Source organism: Aulonocara sp. 'chitande type north' Nkhata Bay, linkage group LG9 (genome assembly GCF_057382095.1).
Source record: "Aulonocara sp. 'chitande type north' Nkhata Bay isolate Kocher_YH1m ecotype deep benthic linkage group LG9, A_spYH_male_GT1.1, whole genome shotgun sequence".
Taxonomy (NCBI): Eukaryota; Metazoa; Chordata; class Actinopteri; order Cichliformes; family Cichlidae; genus Aulonocara; species Aulonocara sp. 'chitande type north' Nkhata Bay.
This window is the reverse complement of record NC_141352.1, coordinates 3,826,317-3,853,238: the sequence shown is the minus strand read 5'-3', so window position 1 is coordinate 3,853,238 and position 26,922 is coordinate 3,826,317. Positions and strand designations below refer to the sequence as shown.

Below are 26,922 nucleotides of genomic sequence, written 5' to 3'. Positions count from 1 at the left end.
AAAAACGTTACCTTATTAGAGACGATAAAACTGTGCGATTGCCCGTGAGACGGGACAAGCGCTGCGGGGAACCGTTTAAAAACAAATCGACATAGCACACAGGTTAAACATGGACGGCAACTCACACATGACCCCAAATGGGTAAAACACTATAGAAAAAAAGTCAAATCTTTAGTGCCGTCTTCACTCGGGCCCACCGCTGTGCATGCAAAAGCGGGGAGACAAAAAAAGGATTTGTTTTCCCTGCAGCGCCTTCACCGTCTGCGACAATATATATATATATATATATATATAAATAAAGGGGTTAAAATACTAAAAGGATCAATATCTGTGGTGCCTACTGATACAGAAAAAGTAAAACCAAAAACCAAAACCATCGACAGCCGCAGCAGTCAGTCTGTCGGCTTACACCAGTTTAAAACAAATTAAAACACACTGATGTGTCGGGTCCTTTGCCCGCAGCCAGAAATCCACCTGGCAAAGCAGCAGCTCGGTACTCTGTCCACAAGTTCGTGTCACACCCTAATAAATGTGGGTCAGTGGCGATGAAGTCCACTATACCGTTCTCACGGGAGCAATGTTTCCCACCGTTCTAACAGAAGTTTAGGGGAAGGACGCGTATCAGACTTTCATAGTTAAGAAACACCAACTTGCCCAACTCGGACCAAGCACTCGCAGCTTCAGGTTTGCAAAAGAATACCCAATTGCCCACACCTGCGCTTATGAAAGGAGCGAAGACCAGCTCCGCCCACCAGGGGCGGTCCCAAATCTCCAGGTCTCACCTGTCACATTCTCCCCCCTGGTTTTTGCATTGGCGACCCGACAATGAAACCTTAAAGCCACGGTCTATAAAAAGCTGTAACTGAATGTACACTAGGTGGCCTGGCTTCAGCTGATTGGGGCAGATGGTGTGGATTGGAATGGTGGCCAGCTGTTGAGCGTGTCGTTCTTCTAACTGTACTACTTTCAGCTAATGGAGTGGGGACACTACACTGTGGAGTCAGGGTACCAGGATTAGTCCTTCTGGACTGCGGCCTCATTACTATAGCCAGGTCCTCTGGGAGTTGTTGGGGACAAGGTGCAGAATCAGTTTGTACACTTTGGGGGTCACCTCTTGGGGACTCCCTTCGTTGCCACACATAAAAATCTCCCTCATTCTCAGACGGGGGTAACCGGTCAGGTGAACTTCTAGGGTTAGCAGTTTGCTGGAGCTCTGCCCTTATTTTCTCACAGATATCAGCAGGGATCGGCTTGATAAATTGTCTATTAACCTGTCTTTTCTGTTCTGGATCATTGAGTGGGGCCACTGTATACACAGGACCAGCATCAGCAGGGGCACGGACAATACAATACGGTGTAACGCCCCAAAAATCTTGGATTTTATTCCGTCCCCGAATGCTATGATCTCTCAAATACACTAACTGATGCAATGGCAAGGGGTCAGAAGCTGGGGCAGGTTGACGATCTGCACGCAGCGTCGCTGCTGCTTTGGTGCGGTTACTCACACCTTTATAAGCTACATCTAGACGTTTCTGATGCTCTTGGACCCAAGTGTGTACCGGGCCGTGGGTGGGTTCCTCCACTCTGCCTAACAGGAAGTCAACTGGGAGCTGGGGCTCTTGGCCAAACATAAGAAAATAGGGTGACTCACCCGTAGTTTGATGGATTGTGGTATTGTAAGAAAAGGTGAGCTGCTGTAAATACATGGGCCAATGACGCTTTTGCTCAGGGGGCAGGGTTCTCAACAGATCATGCAGAGTCCGATTAAAACGCTCACACTGGCCATTACCTTGTGGGTGGTAAGGAGTGGTGCGAGTCTTTTCCACACCATATAACTGGCATAGCTGCTGAACTAATGCTCCTTCAAAACTCCTCCCCTGATCGGAGTGGATCCTAGAGGGAACACCAAAGCGATAAAACCACTCATAAACCAAAACACTGGCCACAGTAGTTGCCTTTTGATCCTTAGTAGAAATGGCCTGAGTGAACTTTGAAAACACATCAGTAAGAATCAATACATTTTCACGGCCATCAACGGAGGGTTCAAGGCATGTGAAATCAATTGCCAGAATCTGATTGGGCCTCGCAGCCATGAGGTGACCCATGGTTGTTTTAGGTTTGGGATAAACTGCTTTAGCCTGCGCACAACGTTCACATTGCTGACAGTAATCCTGAACCTCCTTAGACATACCTGGCCAATAACACCTCTTGCGTATCAAGTCTGCAGTCCTGTCAGTTCCCTGATGACCATGGTCATTATGCAAGCCATGTAAAACCTCATTCTTGAGACTCTGAGGGACCACTAATTGGCACACTGGTTCCCCCCCATCTGGCTGAAAGATCTGCCGATAAAGGACGCCCTCCTTTTCTACCAGTTTCCTCCACTGGCGCAACATTTCCAGCACTGCTGCTGGCAAATCTCTTCTCTCCTGGCGAGTAGGGCCAGTTCCTCTGCGCCAAAACTTCAAAAAACCACTAATCGTGGGGTCCTCCCTCTGCAAAGTAGCAAGGTCTGCAAGTGAATGAGAGGGTAAAACCGAAATCATAGATTGGATTACTTGCTGGGGTGGTAAAACTGTTTGCACTAAAGAGTCTGGAAGGGAAGTACCAGGAAGCAGTGTTTCTAAAGACACAGTTTGATCGGATGGCTGACACTGTCGAGACAAAGCATCTGCATTGCCATTTGTACGACCCGGACGATACTTAATTGAAAAATCAAAAGAAGAGAGCTGAGCCGCCCAGCGCTGTTCCAAAGCTCCAAGCTTTGCTGTAGTCAGATGGCTCAAGGGGTTGTTGTCTGTATAGACAACACACCTGTTACCCAGCAAATATTCTCTGAATTTTTCAGTCATAGCCCATTTCAAGGCTAGGAATTCAAGTTTCATGGAGCTGTAATTGGACATGTTACGTTCCGTGGGCTTTAGCCCTCGACTAGCATAAGCTATAGGACGCACCTTGCCATCAGCTTGCTGTTGTGAAAGCACTGCCCCCAGACCCCAGTGGCTGGCATCAACCTCCAAGATAAAAGGTTGTGAAAAATTAGCATAAGCCAATACGGGGGAATGCACCAACCGAGCTTTCAACTCTTGAAAGCTATTTTCACACTGCTCGGTCCAAACTTCCTGCAATGCACGCTTGGAGGGGCGTTTGTGCTTAGTCCCAGCCAGTTCGGCCACCAGCTGGTGGAGCGGAGCAGCTAGGGATGCAAAACCTGGAACAAAGCGGCGATAGTAACTAGCAAACCCTAAGAATGATCTCAATTCAGCAACAGAGCTAGGAGTTTGCCAATTAGACACCGCAGATATTTTGTCTGGGTCCGTGGCTACCCCGTCCTTGGAGATCACATGCCCAAGGTACTTTACCTCTGTCTGCAGAAAACAGCATTTTTCCAACTTGGCCTTCAAGTTTTGTACCCGCAAGGTCTCCAGTACTGCTCCTAGGCACTGAATATGCTCATCTACTGTGGTAGAGAAGACAATCACATCATCCAAGTACAACAACAAAGACTGGTGATTCTGGGAACCAAACATTCGCTCCATCAATCTCTGAAAGGTGCTTGGTGCATTACAGAGGCCAAACGGCATGCGGTTGAACTCAAATAACCCAAAAGGAGTACAGAAAGCAGTTTTCTTTTTGTCTGGCTCAGCAACAGGGACCTGATTGTAGCCACTAGCCAAGTCCAAGGTAGAGAACCAACATGCACCTGACAACACATCCAAGGACTCCTCAATTCGGGGCAAAGGAAAAGCATCCTTCCTAGTCCTTGAGTTCAGCAGACGGTAATCCACACAAAGCCTAATACTGGAGTCCTTCTTCCGTACTACCACGATTGGGGATGCAAAAGGGCTACAACTTTCTCTGATCACCTGACTCTCCAACAGGTGTTGAATATGGGCCTTAACGCTCTCATACTCTGAAGGTGGAATCCGTCGATACCGCTGGCGGACCGGAGTCTCATCTAAAAGTGGGATCTCATGAGTCATTAAATTGGTACACCCTAAGTCACCATCATGTGAAGAAAAAACTGATTGGTAGTCACGCAAAAGGGCCCTTACCCTGTCCTGATCCTGTACAGTGAGGGCTGAGAGATCAATTGCATTAATTGCAGTTTTCAGAGGGTTGGATTCCACACTCTGGGTTGCCATGGTAACACGTTTTTCCTCTCCCAAATCTTCCAAGAGCCTGGTCGAGCCATCCGATTGGCTGACAATTTCAACTTGGCACAAGGTGCCAAGCTGACTGCGAGGTGGCAAAATGGCCTCAGTTAATCCCACATTGGTAACTGGGATAAATGCAGTGCCACTGACCACCTGGACCAAAGCTGGAGAAGAAAGGAGACCATGAGGCAAACCGGCATCTAATGGTTCGAAAAGCGCTGTTCCAGTGTGTGCTGAAGGGACTTTCCGACATGTAGTTGGTACAAACTTCATTGTGCCTGCGGGGATGCAAATTTTTCTCCTACCCTTAACTCTCACTGGGCCACTAACTTGTGCTTCAGGCTGTAGCTGCGCTGTATGGCAACGCTGCAAAGCCTGCTGCCAAGGATCCTCCTGCACTAAAGGAAGGTCAAAAAGAGCAGAGCCATGTTCCAAAAACAGCTCCCTATAACACTCACGGATCACATTCATGCCGAGTACTCCACATATTTCTGAGTTGGGGCTGGGCTCCAAAGGATCTCTAACAACTAACACACCACGTTTCGGTATTTGCCTCCCTAACACTTGGCAATCAAGCTCCAGGTAGCCAACATAGGGAATATCTAGCCCATTAGCTGCCCGTAACCGCAGCCAATGGCATGCTTTCAGTTTCTCTGGACCCCAGTTCTTAAAATGTTTGGCAAAAAAACTCTCCGTGATGGTAGTGACCATGGATCCAGTGTCTAATAAACAGGAGACATCTACCCCTCCCATATTAATGGTAACCTTTGGACAGGAGCCTACCAACTTGGGTGGGGGACCAGACATTTGAGCATTACAACTGTTGGAGCCAGTTATGTCCCCATCTGATATGTGGCTCAGCATAACAGAGGGTGCTAGTTTTCCGCCTGCATGGAAAACGTACCCTGCCCAGATGAGCTCCTGCTAGGGGCTGTAGATTCAAAGGCTACTACCCTCTCATTATCACAGTCTTTAGCAAAATGGCCAGGCTTCTGACACCGTCTGCAAATAACCTGCCTTCCTCTCTGCGTGAACCTAGACTTACTTGATGTATGGGCAACTCTCAACTCATGTGTAAGCTGATCAATCTGGGCCTGCTGCCGTTTTAACATTTCCTTAACCTCTGCTAATTCTGACCCAATAGTATCCCTTGGCCCCTTTGTTTGTCCTGTATGCTGAATGCTGTAGACTGCTGGGACAGAATAAGTCCTGAACCGGCCGGGTTCTACTCCTACTCTGCCTTCCCGCTCCCACCTGAGGCCTTCATCTCTTAAAGTATGGAGGTCATAATCTGGATGTTCGCGAACAATCCTTTTAAGCTCGCGGCTCAAATTTCCGTCCCGGACACCCTCTACAAACTGATCAGAAAGCAGTCTAGCAGCCTCAGGAATTCGCCTCTCTGGACAACTTTGGATCATTTTGTCCATGAGAGAAAACAATGCATGTGAGAATTCCCTCAGTGACTCTCCTTCTTGCTGCCTTCTTGCATAAAAAGCTTCCTTAACAGCAATAAAGGACATGGGGCAACCATACTGGCTAAGGAGAATATCAAAAATGCGGTCTGGATCTTCTCTTACTTGCTGGGACCTATATTTTATTTCCTCACGAGCATCACCAGTCAAATGATCATAGATATAATGGGCTCTATCAACAGGGGCAAGTCTACGAGTGCGCATCACAGATTTTATTTCCTCCACCCAACTTTGGACACTAATTTCCCCAGTTCCACTAAACAGGGGGCACGACCTCTCTCTAGGGATATAAACCAGCCTCTCTTGGAGAGAGCCCTCCATAGGGGTAGAGTCATGAGGTCTACAGGGGCTAGAAATGCCTGATTGGGACTCCATAATAAAAAATAAAGACCCTCAACAGTAAGTGCCTACTGTGTTTAAATGCAGATTACACTTTGTTACCACCAGGATTTACCAGCTGCTGCTTTGCCTAAAAAAATAAATACAAATATAAAACAGTTTAAAACACACACCCATAAAAATAAAAATTTTACACAAACCAACTGACTAATCGCTGTGCACACCTAGAGGCTCATCCTGTCGACAACGCCAGTTTGTGACCCGTGGTAGGTACCTATTTAAAATAGGACAGAGCCGTAGGCGCACAGTCAGTTTAAAAGAGTTTAATTTTTTAATACAAAATAAAAGAAACAGTGTAACAGCGGCACCTCAAACCAATTAAAAACGTTACCTTATTAGAGACGATAAAACTGTGCGATTGCCCGTGAGACGGGACAAGCGCTGCGGGGAACCGTTTAAAAACAAATCGACATAGCACACAGGTTAAACATGGACGGCAACTCACACATGACCCCAAATGGGTAAAACACTATAGAAAAAAAAGGCAAATCTTTAGTGCCGTCTTCACTCGGGCCCACCGCTGTGCATGCAAAAGCGGGGAGACAAAAAAAGGATTTGTTTTCCCTGCAGCGCCTTCACCGTCTGCGACAATATATATATATATAAATAAAGGGGTTAAAATACTAAAAGGATCAATATCTGTGGTGCCTACTGATACAGAAAAAGTAAAACCAAAAACCAAAACCATCGACAGCCGCAGCAGTCAGTCTGTCGGCTTACACCAGTTTAAAACAAATTAAAACACACTGATGTGTCGGGTCCTTTGCCCGCAGCCAGAAATCCACCTGGCAAAGCAGCAGCTCGGTACTCTGTCCACAAGTTCGTGTCACACCCTAATAAATGTGGGTCAGTGGCGATGAAGTCCACTATACCGTTCTCACGGGAGCAATGTTTCCCACCGTTCTAACAGAAGTTTAGGGGAAGAACGCGTATCAGACTTTCATAGTTAAGAAACACCAACTTGCCCAACTCGGACCAAGCACTCGCAGCTTCAGGTTTGCAAAAGAATACCCAATTGCCCACACCTGCGCTTATGAAAGGAGCGAAGACCAGCTCCGCCCACCAGGGGCGGTCCCAAATCTCCAGGTCTCACCTGTCACACCTACAAGCAATCATTTAGTGGATGTTGATAAGTTAATGATACTACACATGCTATACTTGCAATACATACTGTAGGTCACCAGCATGGTTGAATTCACCCATCACATTCACATTAACACGGTTTCCTTTAACTTCCATGGAATGAAAGTGCAAGTAAAAAGATGGTGGTATCAACAGTAGAGGTGTGAGTGCGGCCCTTCCAACCAGAGCTGACTGGGAAACGGAGGATTCTCCAGAGATCACAAACACACTCCACTAACAGTGTGTCAGGAAGGACCTTTTGGGGTTTTTAATAGAGTCCACACACACACACACACACTTGATGAAAGCTTTTTGGGAGAATGTTTCATCTCACTGTGCCCTTAGTGAGATGGGAAGAACAGGAGCACAAGTTTGAAGATATCTTTATGTGTGAGGTCTGTGTATGTGTGTGCACTTTAGCAAGGCAGCTGGGTTATATCACTGCTGGATTTGCAGTGTGTGTGTGGCTGTGTCCGCGTGCACCTGTCTGCCTGACGGCCACAAGCCAGCTCCTCAGCAGAGTATGAGTTTCACACACATTTCATTTCCTGCAGTCAGCATCAATTCAAACCCTCAGAGGAATTAACTCTATCTACCTGCTTGTCGGCTTCTTCTGTCGCTGCAGGCGCACCTCACTCGAACACACACTCTCGCCTCACACACCCTTACACAGTCGCACGCATTTTTCTTTGAAGGTTTTCAGTCTCCTCAGCCAGTCTGCGGGGGAGATAAGACTACACACAGGAGAAAAGAGAAGTCACAGTGATGAATGGTGTGCACAGCTGCAGCACAATGCTCTACTATTAATGTGTTATTGATTAATGTCTGTCACTGGCCCCCCACTATATGAGAACACACACACAGACACACACACACTGGCCCAGCACCATATCTTCATGCTATCATTAGCAACTGACACTAATTTGCCCCTTATGGTTGATGTTAGCACTGTGTTAAAAATAGTTCCACCTAGTATGGAGGCAGTCGTCAGTATTTTTAAGCTAAAGCTGCTGATGCAGACGAAAATATTGCTGATTTTTTTGTCTTTTTCACATTGTCTTGTGTAAACTTATTATATGCAGTGTCCTGAAAACTTTTTTTTGTGTAGCTTTAGCAGTCAGCTGATGTCTGTCCAGCAAACTCTGAGAATTAAACCTTATCTGCTGCTCGGGTTGTCTTTAAATTAGGCCCCTGCAGTATGAAAAAGTTCAAGACACCAGTGTTGTCTTCTCCTCATCACCTATCCTGAACACTTTCCCATCTACCCGGCAGCATATGACCATTCACAAACTGAGAGGATTACTGGCAGCATAGACGCTGACTATGTAAGGGAAGAGCAGCTTGTAATATTGGAAACCACTGAAGAATAAAAACAGAATGCAGGCTAAAACAACACCTTTGTTTCAACCCAAGCAGACTTGTGTACGTATATATATCCTAATTTTTTAAATTACAATGAATGTATCTACACTTTAAGACTTTTAAAATGAAAAACACTAAATTAACAGTGCTCATAGTTCAACAATAAGAAAATGACTAGATAAAATTAGCATCCATGGAAAAAAAGGCTCATCTCACATTTACCAAAAAAAATATTAATGATCCCAGAAACTATTAGGAAAATATTTTTTGATCTGACAAGATAAAAAGTTGGAATTTTTGGATGGTCTGATTTCTGTTCTGTCTCATGTATCAAACGTGACAGTCAAACATGGTGATGGAGGTGTGATGTGGATATGGACCACTTGCCATATTGGATGGTACCTTGAATTCTGCTCTCTACCAGAGATTCTTGACTTAGAACGTCCATCCATCTGTTCTTGCTCCAAAGCTCAAGAGCACTTGAGCAGCAGGACAGTGAATCAAACCAGCAAGTCCACCTCTGAAACAAATGAAGGTTTTGGGATGGCCGAGTCTAAGTCCAGATGTAAAACAGCTTGAGATAATTTGGCATGACCTTTGTGCTTAAAAAGCCACAATTTAATAATAATAATGGATACTTTATTGATCCCCATGGGGAAATTACTTGTTTTTCTCTGCATTTGACCCATTCACTCAGTGAAGCAGTGGGCAGCCCACTAAGCAGGCGCCCGGGGAGCAGTGTGTAGGGACGGTACCTTGCTCAGGGGTACCTCAGGGTAGCCGTTAAGTGGATTCGAACCGCCGACCTTCCGATCATGGGGCGACCACTTTACCTACTGAGCTATCCCTGCCCCTTTAAATTTGTTTAAATTTAGAATTTAAACAATTCTGCAAGGAAGAATGGGCCAAGATTCCTCCACAGGGACGTGAAAGATTTATTGCCAGTTATCACATTCACCTGATTGCAGTTCTTACTGGCCAGGTTGGCAAAACCAGTTGTTAGATTTAGGGGGAAGTTATTTTTTCACAAAGGACCAAATAGGTTCGGAGAACTTTTTTCAGTTAATAAATGAAGTCATCATTTAAACACTGCATACGGTGCTTACATGGGTTATATTTGTCTAATATTAAAATTTGTGTGACGATCAGAAACTTGCAAGTTTGACACAAATACAAAAATATCACAAATCATAGACAAATACATCGTCACTCTAAACATCGTGGACAGTGGCCACATATTCACTGAGTGGTCAGTTATATTAATTAAAACCATGGATAGAGAGACTCTAGCATAAACATCCTCAATAACATAAAAAAAATGCCACATGGCCTGGCAACCGCTTAAAAGCACACAAAAAGAAGGAGATAAGCTATAGAATGACAAACTCAGCAATGAAGTGTAAAATAAAAATGTAGCTATACAAAAACTATTTACAATAGTATGATTTTATCAAGGTGACAGGTGCAGCAGAAGGTTTAGATTTCTAAGCAAATCAAAATTTCATCAGCAGTCAGGAGTATGAAACTAAAAAGGAAAAAAGAGGGGAATCATACATTGTGCTATATGTGGAGTTGAGCCAGCTGAGGATGAATAATAATCTTAAAGTGCCAGAAAAGTGTTACACTGCTCAGTGCAATGGAAAACTGTCACATGATCTAAGGCTGTTGTTTGCAGTAGACAAAAGAGCTGTAGTATTTTTCCTTCACCACACCTGATTAGTGTTGCATAATATTCAGATTTAGTTGCAAACAGAACCTGCTTGAAGCAGCACATGACTTCTTGAAATATGTCCTCAGGATCAGCAAGACCAAGTCTTTGTGCAGAGGCGTTTCAAGCGGCAGACTTTACCTTTAACTTAGCGTAATTGTGGGTGAACCAGGGAGCAGAGTGAATAAAAGAGACAGTCCAAGCTTTCCAAAGAGCAAGTGCAGAAAACTCTGTAGTCCATTGTTGTACTGAGACAGTTCATCAGGAGTAGATAAATTGTCTCTTCTAGGCAGACTGTCAACTCCACTGAAGAAGGCAGATACATCACTGTCCTTAATGTCGCAATATGCAACAGAGCAAAAATAGTTTGATGCAGATGATATTAAAGTGACATTAAAAGATAGCAGCTTATGGTCACATATTGAAAGGTCAGATTCTACACAGTTCTGAAGAAGAACACCAGAGCAACAGATAAGATCAAGAACATGTCCCTCGGAGGGAGTTGGAAAATCAATAAAAATCTTGCAGATCAAAACTATGAGGAGAAATCCCGCAGAGACAGGAAAGAGTGCAATTACAGTAAGCAGACTAAAGGTTTCCATTTGGGGAAGGCACGGTTACAATAACAGGGTATAACAACCACTGTCAAATAGACAAACGGACAATAAATTAAGTAACAGAACTAATAAAATTATTAGTTCTGTTGGAGGAGTGGCAGCCAATAGTGCCGGAAAGAGTTGTAAGGCAAAACCTAAGAGGTGCAAGCTGAGGGACCATTGAAGCCAAACATTGCTGGAAGGTGACGCTATCAGGAGCCTGCTGATATAAATACACACTGAACAGGCCTAACATTATGACCACTGACAGGTGAAGTCAGTCACACTGATTATCCTCACAACACCTGTTAGTGGGTGAGATATAAAGAGCGCCTTCTTTGATTTTACTGGAAAAAACAGAAACAGACACTGGATTTCACATCATAGACATCACTGGTCTATGATGTCGGGCATCTAGCCTAGAGACCGGTTGGTGACAAATCTGGTCGCTGGTGGAAAATGTGTGTGCTGTGAATGGTTGCCAAGTGGTTGCTGGGAGAAATCAGCTGAAATGAAGGTGGTGCACTGAAACCCTTCCTCTTTAGTGCAGCATCATATACGTCTTTGTGACCAGTCTCACCTAGTATCAGCCAGCAACCAGTTCACTAACTGGTCAGGGGATGCACATTTTCCCTAGCAACTGGTGCTCCCCAAGCAGCCACTAAGCAGCCTCTAGCAATTGATTTAATACTCACAGGTCTTTGCCACTTGGGTCACTTCATGTGACTGAGGACAAATTTTCGAGTTGCAACAACAGAGTAGGGCAGAAAAAAATGGTGAAAGATTGTGGAAAATTAATTAATTAGTCTTTCTGTCAGAACTGAGCCATACCAAGCCTGGTTCCTTACATTATGATGCACTATAAGTATAAATAAAGCATTTGAACGCTGGTATTATTATGCATTTTGATGTTGAATTGCTGTTGCAGGTTAGGCTTAACTACATGCTTAACTAGATGATTTTTAAATAGCTCCTTTCACAAATTTTAAAAGTGTCAGAAGGCAAACCATGCCCATGTGCAAAAAGCTTCTCTCTATTTCGATAATTACCAGGGTGAGGAGTTCCACCTCAGGCAATGGTAATGGTAATTAGCTGAAAAGGTTGGACATTTTGCATGTACTTACTCACAAAAGTGCAAGAGGTGATTTAAACAGTGCCTGCTTCAACCCTCTTTTAAAACGGTTGTAAAAAGCACAACGCTACAGTAAATACAATGTACAACTAAATTGGTATTTGAGACGTTTGGAAAGTGGAAATAAACAAAAATGGGAAGCAGCTGCAGGTGTGCAGCCTTAGAGCAGGAATGCCTGCAAAATGGATGGCAAGGAGAGAGGAAAAACTATGGGGGAGAGAGAAAATAAGGAGCCTGAAAGGTTTGGAGTCTGAGGACCGGATTATTTAGTAAAAGCTGTGGTTACACCTACCACACACTCCACATACACTTGTAAACACCCAAACAAATTCAGAAAATCCAGGATCCCGGTCTGGGAGCCTGTGATACAGGCAGCATCATCAACCATGTCTTGATGACATTCACGTTCATACACACTCTCTGTCCCTGCCCCCTACTGACACAAACACACTCCAGTCCCGTTTGATTTCTCCCTTCAGGAGAAGGGATAAATCAGCTAGCTGGAACCTGGCAGTGTTGGTCCGAGAGTTTTCCCTCTTGTCCTGTTCTACTTCCAGCTCACAGTCTGTTTTCATAATGGAAACACGGGCTAGAATGTAGTCTCTATCTCTGCATGCACAGTGCTGATTCTGAGAAATGAAGTGCCACCACTGAAGCGGCAAAGTCTATGAAAAATAGAATTTCTTAACACAGAACTTAAAGCACGTTCTGGGTGACCTTTCACTTAAAATACGTTGTTCTTTTGCTGTCCTGTGATTAAACTTCTACACTAGCTATGGTTTATTTAAAGGGACAACAACATTCACCATTTTATACAAAAATGTGATAAATTCATACATGTATGTATTTGTATGCATGATATAGTAACATTATCAATCATTCTGAACTAAAATACCCAATTTTGTCAGGATGCCAGAGTACCCAGAGAGAACCCATGCAGACACAAGGTCCCCGGCTGGCTTCAGACCAAACACCTTCTTGAAACAAGGACAAAGAATAATTGAATGCAAATAACATGAGAAGGAAATTTAAGAGGCACATGAAAAAGAAAAACAGTAAGGCTCACAACAAGAACCCTGTTGCAAATAATCTGTGTTAGATGCTCACTTAGCAATTACAAAGACAATGTGTTTGTATTTGTTCTGTCCTTAAGGAAAGACAAACGAGTAGTCGAACGACAAACAATGCTACAATGTGTAATATCAACTTTTTCCCAAACAAAATTATTTAAATATTTAAGGATAGTATCCCACAAAGTTTCAGCATATCCCCGTCTACACATGCAGTTCCAAAAACTCACAGGGGCACATTAATTGATGATTATGCTACGTTAGCCTGTTCACAGTTCCTGACCTTTTACAAGCCATTTTGTAGCCTGTAACTCTTTTCTTCATGCTGACATATGACATATGACATCTATGTCATATCCAGGGGCGGAGCGTGGGGGTGGCTTACTGGGCTTAAGCCCGGGTTGTTTTGTCAGAAGCCCGGGGTCTTTTGGAGTGTAATTTTTTCATATTTAGATGTCTGGCTGACAACTGTATAAAACAAAGAGTACACACAATATTCGAAGCACATAGTGCACACTGTGGGAATTTACGACTGTGCGTGAATCCCCCCTGATATTGGTATGATCCGAGCTCAGGCACTAAGCGACTGAGCGAGGGGGCGGGGCAGCTGCTGCCTGTGAGTGCGCTATTGGAGAAACGGAGCCAGCCATACTAAGGAGAGCTTAAGTTTGACCAGGTACCAAAGCAAATCATTTGTACCGTACAAATAATGTAAATATGATGGTGTATCACGAAAGATTGATATCAAACGGATCACTTGACCCATATTACGTTACTTGCTCTTCAAGTGAATCAACAAATGGCGAAATGAAAAGCCGAACAAATGCTATTGTTTTTTTAGAGTCTTAGCTTACATGTGTTTATTTCATATTTTCAGTTCTTGCCCTCCCCGACTAAATCGGTTTCAGTTATGTACTGAAATATAAGAATGGACATTAGAGGCTTCTTTCAAAGAAAAAACTCAGGTAAATGTTATTTTATATATTATGCTTTGTATGTTGTTCAGTATATTTCTATGCAAAACAAGGCTATCTGTGTTTTCAAAAATACCCGGGTACGTACCCGGGTATTTTTGAAAACACAGATTTTTCTATGCGTTTGCACCTTTCGTCCACACGTAAACGGCGTTTTTGGTCACTGAAAACGGAGATTTTTAAAAACTCCGGGCAGGGTGGATATTTTCTAAAACTCCATTTTTGCATTTACGTGTGGACGAGAAAAACGGAGAAAACGCAGAAAACGCAGCGTCAAAGATGTGCGCCTTTTTTGACGTCACACTGTGCGCCACGTTATTGTTTCGGTGAAATGAATTTCTACAATACTGTTACTGTTAATTCTGCAGTGTTTAAATGCTTACATATACACACAGTTACTGTCCCTCCACACATACGACTCGGTTCTGCTTCTATGCCCCAGCTTTGTTTACTTTTTCCCACCGAGGCTTCTAGACTTCTGATTGGCCAACATTTCTACATGGTTAGGAATATAGCGCCACCTGCTGCTTTGGCATGTTCATAGCAGCGTTTTCCTTCATTTCTGCCTTTACGTGTGGACGGGATTATTTTTTTAAAACGAAAACGGAAAATCTCCGTTTTCAAAAATACCCGTGTACGTGTGGACGTAGCCCAAGAGGGATTTCAGTACACAGCAGGATATTCACATTTGTAACCAGATATTTACATACACTTTAGGGAGAAAACATAAAACATTTTTACTGTACAACATCAGTTTAGAGTAAACTTTTGTTTTAGATAAACATTGAAATATCTTTTGAATTAGTTAAATGTCAGAATAAAGAGAGACAGAGCTTTCTGTTTTTTATCACTTTCATCAAATTTAGGGGTACATATACACTAAGTTTATTGTTAATTAATAAGAAAACTGCAGACGATTTCATTCTGAGCTGAAGAAGCTTCTGATAGGTTAGTAGAGTCCATGTGAGTAAATTGGTGGCACACCTGTGGATGTATATAAGGCAAAACACAGAGTCTGTTTCTTTGACATGGGAACATCAAGAGATGTCAACCAAAACACCAGGAACAGAACTGTCACGGTCCTGAGTCTGTGGACTCAGTGTTTTTCTGTTTGTATTAGTTATCTTTGATTTCATGATGTGTTTTGATTCTCTTGGGTTTGATTTCTGTCGCTAGTATTCCTAACTCCCTAGGTCCTTGGCATTTCTTGTGTTCTCCTTCTTAGGTCGTGGTTCTGTGTTACTTCTGTTAGTATACAGTCATCTCTGTCAGTGTGTCTCTTGTTATGTCACTGTATCCCCTAGTTTAGTCCACGTCTGTTCAGTTTCCTGTTTTACTTTGAAAGTCTGTGTACTATGTCAATGTGTTGAGTTTTGCCTCCCCTTGTCTTGTCATGTCTGATGAGTCCCAGCTGTGCTCTCCTCCTGTTTCACATTCCCTAATCACCTCAGTATGTATTTAAGCCCTGTGTTTTTCCCTGCCAGTTGTTGCGTCCTCCACGTTTGTTGTGTGTGTATCCATCGTCTACCTTCAGCATCTCCTGTCTAGTTAGTTTAAGTTGTTGTTTATGTATCGTCCAAGGGTGACTCTCCAGCAAATAAAGCCGTCGTTTAAGTTAATGTTTTGTCTCCGAGTCCTGCACGTGGGTCCAGCCACCGACAGCCACACAACTCATCGTGACAAGAACTGTGGAGCTCCATAAGTGTGGCTCAGTTTGAATACAATTTGGTGCCATTTACAATTAAGAAATACAGATAGTTTCTCTCTTTACGCTTAAAGTTAACAAATGTTTTTTATATTTATCAATCTAAAAAAATAAACATTTAGTCTGATTTGATGTTACAATTAAAAAAGTGTTTGTGTTTTTATCTGAAGAGTTTGTAAATATCTGTATATTTGATGATTGTCAGCACAAAGAGAGAGAGGAACAGAGAGGGAGAGAGAGGAGAATGAGGACAGAACAGAGATGAACAAGAGCAGGTGAGACTCACATGTTAGTCAAATGGTCGTTTACCAAAAGTATCACCGTATCACAGGTCCTCATGTATCTCGTACCTAGTGTTTCTTTTTAGGTTTGTTATTTTTCAAATTCTATATTTATTAAGTTATGCAGGCTTGTTTACACAACAAGGCTAAATAAATATATAAACGTTTCTCAATCTAAATATTGGACTTTGGTAGAATTAAAAAATAAGTGTAGTGCAGGTCTATGATGATTTTTAGTGCTACTATCATCTAGTTCTGATTCTGGTTCTGTTTTGGTTAAATCCTCAGTAGTCCTGATTTTGAACTGTTGTAGTCCTGTTTTAATTCTGGATCAGTTCTGGGTCTGGTTGAATTGGGGCTTAGTCCTTGTGTCTTGATACAGCCCTGACTTTGTTCTGCCTCGCCGCTTAATTAAAAAACTAGTTTAAGGTGTCCTGCACATGTGATATATATTTTTCCCTATATGAAGTCATTCTTTCTTGAACAAAACTCAAAACAGAGCCTATTAATCTTTCAGTCATTTCTACCCCCCCCAAAAAAAAAATCCCACATGCATGCTACCCTTTTGGGCTAAGCCCTGGGTGTTTCAAATGTCTGGCTCCGCCTCTGGTCATATCTGATGTCACTAGTGGGCTGGGGTCTCTTGCACTCCCTGCCTCTGGCTTGTGCATTGAAAAGTAGGAAGGTCCGAGAACAGAGCCATGCTACTAAATATAAATCACCGCAGATGGCCTGACTGAACAGTTTTTGGGGTTTTTTTGTCGTAAGTCATCAACACTCTGCTGACTCAGTAACTCTAAATAACTGCAGTTCCAAACCTCCTCTGGTGTTGACAGCAGAAACACTGTGTGACAGGAGCTTCAAGCACTGGTTTCAATATCCAAACTGCTCCCATGTACTGTGCAGGAAGTATAGTACTTTTCTCCAGAGCATATCTGCTACTGTGCACGTTTTGACTTTTTATACCAGTGAGGCGGCTGTGTTATTTTGATGTGGATTATTTATTGGCCACATGGCCTTTGTATCCTTGTAAATGATGTAATGCTACATTTGCAAACTCTGCAGTAATTTGCATCATATGTGTATTCATTACCACTAATTTTATTTCATGCATTTAAAATAGCCCACAAAGCAGTTTTCAGTGGTGGTCCTAGCCTGTTTGGCGCCCTGGGCGAACACTCCCCCCCCCCCCCCCCACACACACACACACACACACACACACACACACACACACACACACACACACACACACACACATAAAACATATTAAGGATTGTACATTAACATAAAAGGCTACCACAGCCATCATAATTCGTCAAACAATGAGAACAAGACGAATCAACAACTGACGATGACTAATTAATATTAAAATCTGTAACATAATGTATTGTTTGGAGTTTAGTTTGTTACTGTTGCTATTTTTACCATTTCTTCTTGGAGCAACTGTAACCCACATAATTTCCTGAGCGATTAATAAAGTATTCTGATTCTGATTGTTTCAGGATGACCTGCCATCATCCAATCACACATCTTCTTACCGCCATCTTTTGCTCGTTTCTCCTCCTCTTCTTTTCTCTTTTTTCTAAACTGAGGACCTGATGGCTTTGAACTTTTCTTGTCCATCTTCCATTGGTTTTAATTTTGCACTCCAGTATGAACACCCATCCCCTACAACCTACACCTTAGTTCACAGATTCACTTTGTCTAGGGTTTATTTCTGGGATTTCACACAACCCAGGATTCAAATCATGAATACATGATGGACTTGGATTTACATCATTATGAATGAAATGTGCTCTATTTGGAAGCAGGCCCCCCTCCCCATTCGACGGGTTGTGTGAGACTTTAAATCATCAAACTGTAAATTATAAATTTTAAATTGTAATTGATCCCTTTACCCCGAGTCCTAAAGTGTATATTTATTTTCTTACTCTTCTTATATTTGTTGTTTGTTTACTTGCACTGCTGTAACTGGAGCCTCGTCGTCTCGTCTCTCTATATGCTGGACTGTCTGTAGCGGAGATGACAATAAAGTTTACTTTGACTTCAGCAGCGCGCAGGCGCACCGAGGGCTCTCGCGCTCACTTTTCGTGTACAGAATTTTGAAAAAACATCGGTGCAAATTATAAGTCTGTATCATGATGTCTGGTGTGTTTGTTGGTTTGTTTTTATTTTCGTTTTATTTTGCGACTTGGTTATTAGATGCTGCTCCATCCGGTCAGAGAATCCCCCGCAGCCCCACCCTCTCCTCCCTGTACCGCAAGCAGCAGGCGCACCTCGCAAACGGAGGGCGCCCTTGCTCCCAGCAAATGGCCGATAGAAAACCGATCGGTGCCTATGCCATTCCCGATATGCGCTGGAATGACGTATGAGCAATTTTTATTTTTATTTTTACTTTTTTTGCCGATGCCCGTGATGCCGCCCCCCACCACGATGCCGCCCCGGGCAACCACCCGTGTCGCCTGTATCAAAAACCGCTACTGGCAGTTTTCATGAATGTGGTTTCGTCTTGCTTGGACTTGCCATACTCCCCAAAGTAATACTGAAACTACAACACTGGACCAGTCAATCAAAAGCTCCCTTTGTGCTTTTATTTATTTAGTTCATGCATATTGTGTTGTGTATACCTGGAGCACACTTTACTCCCAAACTCATACTTATTGGTTTATGCAGTTGGTTGAATACTGAACAAAAGCACACATTTAGAGCATTACAAAAAATTATTAAAATGAAAAAATCTAATTATAGAAATGAAATTATAGTTGGTGATATCTGTACATACTTGTATACATTAATTTAACAAGATTCCCATTAATACATATATTTTAAAATTTGAGTTTGTCTTGTGTGCATCTTCATCAAGTAACTATTATCCATCCAACAGGATGGACTCAAACCCTTAATACTGCACTCACAACAAACTCATCTTTCAGTACCATTTCAAGTGAATGAATACTCGCAGGGTCAAATGTGTTCAGAAAAAGAAGAGGTTCTCTATTTATCCCAATAGTTGGAAAATGACTGTGTCAGGTCAGCCAGAAATATTTAAAAACATGAGTCAATGAATGAAAACCTAAATGAGGTGGTAAAGATGTCCTGTATTGGTCTTTGTGGCAGCAGAGCTGAGTGTTCAGCTGCATGTCCAGGAGGTTTTCTCTGTGTCTGCTGATGGAGGAATCCAAAGAGCGTTTTGATCCAAACTGGATTATAACAGCAACACCAAAGACAACTTCCCCTGGAAAGTAATATGGACACATTCTAACGTTGCACAACATGTCCAGAGTAACACAACTTTTCACTCCCAACTAGGGCAACCCCTCCATATTTCTTCTTGCTGCTCAGATTCATCTCCTTGTCTGCCTGAAAAGTCCTGAAGCCAGGCACAGTCACACTGTGACTGAGCCATGTCCCACTGAAACATGCTTTTTGTCAGTGTTAAATCATTGCACAGTTTGCAGTAAATCACCAAATGCCAACATTTATAGGATAGGTTGAGTTATTCATTTGAATACTCTCCTCCCTAAATACAAAGGTAAACTCTTACCAGCACATATGCAACAAGGCCAACTGCAGAAATAACTTATTTCAGTTTCATTAGTAGCATTTCACTGCACCTCTTACTTAATGCCATACGGCGGTCTCCTTTTATTCTAATGATTAACAATAGCAGCCATGAATCAATTTATGTACAACAGAGTATTAATTTCATCTGTTATCATCGCACATCGCTTGCTTTTCAAGTTAAATAGTGGAGACAGGTCATGCAATATTTCCCCTCTTTCCTGACAATCAATCTAGTAGTTGTTGAGGAATTAATGTTTGGCTGATTAAATGTACATTAGTTGCTGCATTTTGACTGGAAAACAAAACAATGCATTAACAGATCTTGTGAGTCCCATCCAAGTGCAATGTCCCTCTAACGGGTTCTTAAGTGGTCAAAGCTGCCAGGATTATGATACAATTAATTTTTACTGCCGTGCATTCTTATAAAAATAACAAACAAACATCTTCCTTCCCTCGGGATACAAGAAAGGCAAGACATCAAAGGCGCGTGATGTACTGAAGGTGAGCATGCTCCTTGCATTAAATAATACAGCTATAAAGATCAAAATTTAATGATCTCCAAGTCATTAGGCATCATTTGTGATTTAAAGCACTTATTTTTATTCTTCTAGGAAGAAAAACAGCCTAATTTCAGAATGGAGATCATGCACAGACTGCCTGAAAGAAAAGTTGTTGTTTTTTACTTTGTCTTGTCTCAGAGAATTTAAGATGTGAACTATTTTAATGTCATTCAAAAAATGTTCAGTGTTGATGAGATGCTTCACTTTAAATCAGTGCTCACTCATCTAATGTAACGGCGCCACCTCCTTTGTATTTACTCTGCTCCATGTATACAGGCAAATTTAACAAGTCTATGAAACTCATCATCAAGCTTCTTACTTTAATTGTTTGAGCCTTTTTGTAATGCTGCAACCCGACTGGCAGGGTCGAGCCTGCACTCGTGCACTTACTCTAGGCCTTGTAAACCATGTCTGCAAATACATTTCAAATGAATGGCATATAAAGATAATAGCATTCTCATACTTCAATATTTTGTCCCAAATGCATGTTGCACGCAGCATTCTCAATTAGCTAGAGGAACACTGTGGTGTCAGTCTTTTTGGTTCACCTTAACATAAAGTAGCTAGTAAAAACAAGGGGGCATCCTACATCAGTGGGCATTCTGCATCGATAGTGATTCATTAGCAGGAAATCTAATCTTCGGTTAGATTTGACCCTGTTTCTTGAAAGACAATATCAGGTGGAATAACCATAGATGTAGGCCTAAAGTTGCAGTTGGGACTGGTGCAGAGTACTGGGAAATTCCCAGGTACTAATTAGAGGTATGAGAGCATGTAAGCAAGGTAAAATAAACACAAACAAGTAAAAAGGTTAACATACTGGTAAACAGTCTCTGACAGGTGTCGGGCAGGTGTCTGGCTGTTCTCGGGTGCTTGGGGAACTGTAGTCCTGTCTTTGCCTCATGCTTGGATGGCCTTGATGGAGTTGACTGCCCATTGACTCTAACCCATTGGCTGAGGGGGCTCCGTCTGGGGGATCCCTCGTCCTTCTGCTGTGGTGGACACATGGTTGTTGTTGGGACATGTGGCCTTGGGTGTTCAGTACTCTTGGAGGCCTGCAGACAACCCAGGTCTCCTGGGCCTTTTTCTGTCTGCCTCTGGCTCATGGGAGATAATGTTGTAGCTTCTCAGAATCATTATGAAGTATTGTGAGATTACTATACTGTCTCATGCCACGTTATACCTCTAATTAAAGATTGTGAAATCATTATGTAGTTTTAGGTTGCATTATTCTCCTGACTTAGAAGAAGGTGATAACTATTACATTTATTAAACTCATTTGTATTACATTAGACTGCTGATTTATTGTGAATGAATTACATTGTTTTATGATGCATTATACTGCTGAGATATAAGAAATACTGTTTTCAGAGAGTCATCGGCTTATTTGTCTGATTAGAAATGAACAGAACATACTGCACAGGAAGCCAAGGTCATAACTTAGGCTCACTGAGAGAGAAAGAATGTGAATGTTTAGGTTTTATGAATTTGGAGGGGGGCTGACGCTATAAGAATGTGAGGAACGGTCAGACACTTCGAGATCTGGCGGACACCCTCCTGTCCACATCTCCCATCTAGACGTTAATGCTCAAAGTGTTGTATGGAATAATGAGAATTGTATGGAATAAAGAGATTGTTGATTGAGCATTTATACACCGAGTGTTGTTCTTCCTTCAGCCCAGAGATCAAAAAATTGGGATATTTAACAGTATGTTTCATGACAAACACACAGCTCTTGCCTGTCAGCTCTGGCACTGTTACACAATACATATATTAATGTGAATGATGAAAAAATAATACAATAACATAAAAATAAATTGTCAACCAAGGGGAACCTATAGAGAGTTTATAGAGCTCGTCTTGGCAAAGCAAATGTGCTGGGACACAACAGGACATTCAGATCATGATTCTGCTTGCTGAAGCTGCCAGGCAGGAAAGGTTACAAATAATTAAAGAATTAAGCACTTTTTAAACAGAAACTCCTTTTCACAACATCTGTAACATTTTTCAAGGGAAGAAAACACAAGTTGTAGAAATTCTTCTTTACCTAGCTTTTTCACTATGTTTTTACAGCACTTGCATTTACTTGCATATGTTAACTCTCCACCTGTTTTAGGTCCTGGTTAGAGTAGCCTTAAGCTGAAGAACAGAACTTGGACTACTACTGCCGTCCAAGATGACAGAGGTGGTGTCCGTCTAATGATGTGACAAGACTGCCACGATAGCAATTTGGCTAGTGAGCCTGCCAGTAGGGAAAACATAAGAAGGACAGTTGGCTAATAAACTGGCAGTATTTGTTAAAATCCTAAAATATGGAAACTCTGAGTCACGAATACCATATCTACACTGTTAAAAAAAACATCTTATAAAAACGGTAATATTCCAGCAGCTGGGGCGCCAAAATACTACCGTAAAATAACAGAAAATAACTTTCTCAGGAAAATACAGTTATTTTCAGTAATGAAAATAGAGTTTGTTGCGCTAATTTTACATGGGATTCTGCCTTTCTGCGTTTAGACATTAAATTAGGAACATTTTAATGTGATCAAACAATAAAATTACCTATAAACAAGGTCAATGACATCCAATGGCATGTCACATTGTTTTCATGGCCACACCCTCACCCCAGGTGCAGAGGCCTATTTCTGTTCAGGAATGTTGGGAATACTTTGAGATTTATATTAATTGCAATTCCTACCTCTACATTTATTTTTTAAAATATATAATTAGCACAGCGTGGCCGTGCAATGTTTTTTTTTTTTTTTTTGTTATTCCTATTAATTATATTTTCACTGAATTATTGAATCAGACCTGGATGACATGAAATTTTCAGCAAAATTATAATTCAAATACTCCTTTAACTATTGATTATTCTCATTAATTTTTGATTATTTTATATATTTTTCCATAGTATTACATTTGAATTTAACAGATCATTCTCTCACATAACAGACAAATATTTGTGAAATTATGATACATTTCTGAATGTATTTTTACAATCTAAATACGCATATGTACAAAAACATATATTTAAAAACAAGTAAATTGTGTTTTACTATATTTACAGTGATGTTATGTTGTTTTACCTTTGACATGTAAAATCACAGTCTATTTATGTAAATTTAATGATATTCTAGAAAGACAGTACAAAACTGTAAGATACTTTGACATTACTATTTTTTGGAACAGTGTATGAAAACAATCCAGCTGACAATGACTTGGTAACACACTACTTGTTTAAAAGCACTTATCTTGCATTTTTCTCAAAGTTCAATGCACACATTTTCTCCACACATACACATTGTGAAATACCATCTCCTTGTGTCCCATCTGAAGGTATGTTGGTTTGTCAGATGTATTCAAAGAGGGTGAAGGCTGTTTGATAATGGTGTGCCTGAGAACAGTGTGAAACAAATGAAATGAAAACAGTGAAAGGCACACAGTTCATTTCCCTGTGTTTATTCACAGTAGGCCAAGTTATACATTCAACATATTGAGACACCTGCTGAGTCAGTGCTGGAGGGTGGGGGTCATAAATTATGGAGTGAGACCTTGAAATACACTGTTATGCATTTGCAACACAACACCTAATGGCAGAATATGAAACAGGGGGCGTGCATACTGATGATGCAAATAATACTGCAAGTCAGTGACATGTACAATAAGTAGTGCTGTCAAGAGATTAAAAAAAAATAGAGATTAATTAATTATGATTTTTAATTAATTGATCTAATTAATCTCTTTTTTAATCTCACCTAAAAATAGCTGAGGAAAGCCCTCAACTTATTGTGGCAGACCAAAAGACTGATATAACAAAGAAAGTGACTTTATAAAGTCATTTATTGTTTAACAAACGTTAAACAGATGCAACCATTTACATACTGTTGTATTCTTTTGTAAAATAAGTGGAAAAATAAATACAAATACAATCAAATAAATTAAGTGCTGCAAGTTAGCACATCAGAGTTGCTCTTTTCTGAGCAATACAGCACTGAAATTCCTCTGCTTCAGATAATGAAAAATAAAACTGACATTGCAGTGCTGCAAGTTAGCACATCAAAGTATTCTTCCATCACAAAAAAAAGTGCTGAACATCAAGCAATCTATTCTAGTAGGCTACAAATGACACAGCAGCTATGCTGACCACATGTGTCTCATTTCTTCTTCCTCAGCCAGTTGCTAAGACACACCAGCCTGGTAACATTTTCTGGAAGCAAGGCTGCCCTTTTCTTTTGCACTATGTGGCCTGCAAGGCTAAAGAGTCTCTCACAGGGTACAGAGGTAGCTGGGGAGGCCAGGTACTTTTGTGCTAGGACTGACAGCTTTTCATAGACTCCTGAGTGAGCATACCACCACTGCAGGGGACAGTCATCAATACTGATGCTGGGTTCTGCTCTGTAGCGCTGCAGCTCTCCAGACTCAATTCCATCTTCTGAGTCAGAGTCAGACCCCAGAAGGAGTTCGCTCCTCCTCTTCTTCTGAGCTGGTCCATCATCCTCTGTGGAGGGCTGGAGACTATCTGCTCTTCTGGGCTCTGCTGCCTGGAGCATATTCTCCAGAATGGTCCACACCTGAATGAATGAATGAATGAATGAATGAATGAATGAATGAATGAATGATTGTGATTAAAACTAAGTGCTTTTTTATTTTATTTTATTTAATCTTGTAAAGAACTTTGTGTTCCATATAATAAATAAAAGTTTGATTTGATAATGAATTGGACTCATTAGTCCAGCTTAACCTTATTGTCCTACCTGTTCCCTCTTTTCTCTTGGAAGACATTTCAAATCCTTAAACCGTGGATCCAATGCTGTGGCCACCTCGAACCATATCTCGTTGCCATTAGCTCGTCGTGCTGCCAGATCCTTCTGGAAGGCATTCTTGAACTTCACCACGTAGGCAGGATCATCATCAGTAATGTCCATGACACGGTACAGATGGCGAAAAGCAGGCAGCACTACAGAGCAAGAGACGTAGGCCTCACCACCCAGCAGCTCTGTCACATACCTGCAGAGGTGGAGAGGTTTGCTAAATAAACCTAGCTGGATTCATTTAAATCAAAGTGTAACTGATTTCCAATTTAATTGTCCTTAAAAGTTCCTTGTTATGTTCATTAATTTTGATTTTACACATGTAACAGTAGTTTATATAATTAAAATGGGAAGGTGTTTATTTGAACTTACTTGCATGGTTCAAGCAGGAGCTCCAGCCTCTGCAGTTTCGCCCACTCAGCTTCGGTTGGCAAGACCAACCTGTGGTTCTGTTGGTCCAACGTAGCCTGGACAGCCTCTCGGTTACATAGGAGGCGTGAGACCATTGCGAGAGTCGAGTTCCACCTGGTGGGTACATCCTGTATAAGTTGATCGCTCTTCTTTCCGAGTGCTACTTGTTGTTGGTTAAGTTCTGTGGTACTCGCAGGGCTTTGTTTAAAATGACCAACAATCTTGCGGCACTTTGCCAGTACACCGACAAAACCACTGCTATCGAGACATACCGTGATGGTCCTCTGGAGAATGTGAGCATTGCAGGCGATGTGCTCATATGGAAGTGCTCTCATAGCAGCCAGCATGTTTGCTGCGCTGTCTGTGCCAATGGTGGATATCTTGTTTTCAATACCCCAGTCATTTGCTACCTTGAGGAACTGTTCGGCGCATTTATCAGCAAAGTGCCTGGTTTCTGTTCTCATGACGGTCAGTGCAAATGAGTTGAGGTTCCACTCACTATCAATAAAGTGTCCAGTCACCCCAAAATAGCTGTGGTTGCCAGCTGAGGTCCAGTGATCTCCGGTTATAGCAACACAGTTGGGAGAATCCTCCGCCAAAATCTCAAGTTTGTTTTTCTTTTCGCCGTCGTACATTTTGCTGATTTTGGTCGTTACTGTAGTCCTGCACGGCGGCTTGTATGACGGGTCATTGGACGCAATTTGCAACACCTCTGTCAATCCTTCGTCCTCTACTATATTTATCGGCCTACAGTTCATCGCTATCCACTTGGCAATAACATTAGTCAGCCTGTCGGTCGCAGACTTGCTCATACGAGGGGTATTCTCTAGTTTTGTTTGGCGAAAAGCTTTGCTCTGGCTTGCTATATTGCTAACGTCTTCACTGCTAGCTGTTGCTGCACTCGCGGCTGGGTGCTTTGCGTTGAGGTGATAGGCCAAACTTGAGCTGCTTCGGTGGTAAGCAAACTCCTTCTTACACTCTAGGCAGACCACTTTACCTTTGTCAATGGTGCCGTCGGGGCGTTTATGAAATACAAATTTCCCGTTCATTGGGCCAACAACTCTCAGATGCGCCTCCATATCCACACTGTAAGCTAATCACCACTTCTCACCTTGACCTCACGACGTGACTCCACCCCCAACAAGTCAAGCACAAGGAGCCCAGCACATAAAAACGGATTTTATAACATAGCAACTCTCATACAAAATCAATGACGTCAAGAGATTAAAAATTAGATTAACGAGATTAAAAAACATAACGCGCTAAATAGCATTGTAATTAATTAATCGCAATTAACGCGATAATTTGACACCCCTAACAATAAGCTGATGACGATGATTTACTTTCTTGATATACCATGACTCTAAAGTGCCAAAGTGCAAGAATAACTTTTTCAAAAAAGAATGTGCTTATTTCCTGGCATGCAAACAAGATGACTATGAGAGCACCTGTTTCATTTGCTTCAGTCAAATGCATCCCTTCTATAAGATATCATGCAACCGGAACAAAGAGCACCCTACTTTGGGGACATTTCGCATTTTCTGTCAATTTGTCATTTCCCTTCAAAAGTGCATAGTTTAAAAACATGCTGTCATACT

At 41.9% G+C, this 26,922-nt stretch overlaps 1 protein-coding gene across 1 annotated transcript; it reads right to left on the bottom strand.

Moving 5' to 3' along the window:
• Positions 1-24,025: 24,025 nt before the first annotated feature.
• LOC147321449 (E3 SUMO-protein ligase ZBED1-like) lies at positions 24,026-26,634 on the bottom strand. The gene is made up of 3 exons (XM_086305376.1): positions 25,286-26,634; positions 24,857-25,109; positions 24,026-24,673 (listed from the first exon to the last, which is right to left on the bottom strand). Exons 1-3 carry the CDS (start codon positions 26,401-26,403, stop codon positions 24,257-24,259), a joined length of 1,788 nt encoding a protein of 595 aa, XP_086161502.1. The 5' UTR covers positions 26,404-26,634; the 3' UTR covers positions 24,026-24,256.
• Between the last annotated feature and the right edge of the window lie 288 nt (positions 26,635-26,922).

Bases quoted from the DNA above. Each gene is read 5' to 3' on its own strand.
- LOC147321449 (XM_086305376.1), bottom strand. From the start codon at position 26,403: ATGGAGGCGCATCTGAGAGTTGTTGGCCCAATGAACGGGAAATTTGTA. The intron at 25,110-25,285 runs GTAAGTTCAAAT...CCACCTCTGCAG, and splicing joins CTCCTGCTTGAACCATGCAA to GTATGTGACAGAGCTGCTGG. The intron at 24,674-24,856 runs GTAGGACAATAA...TCATTCATTCAG, and splicing joins CAAGAGAAAAGAGGGAACAG to GTGTGGACCATTCTGGAGAA.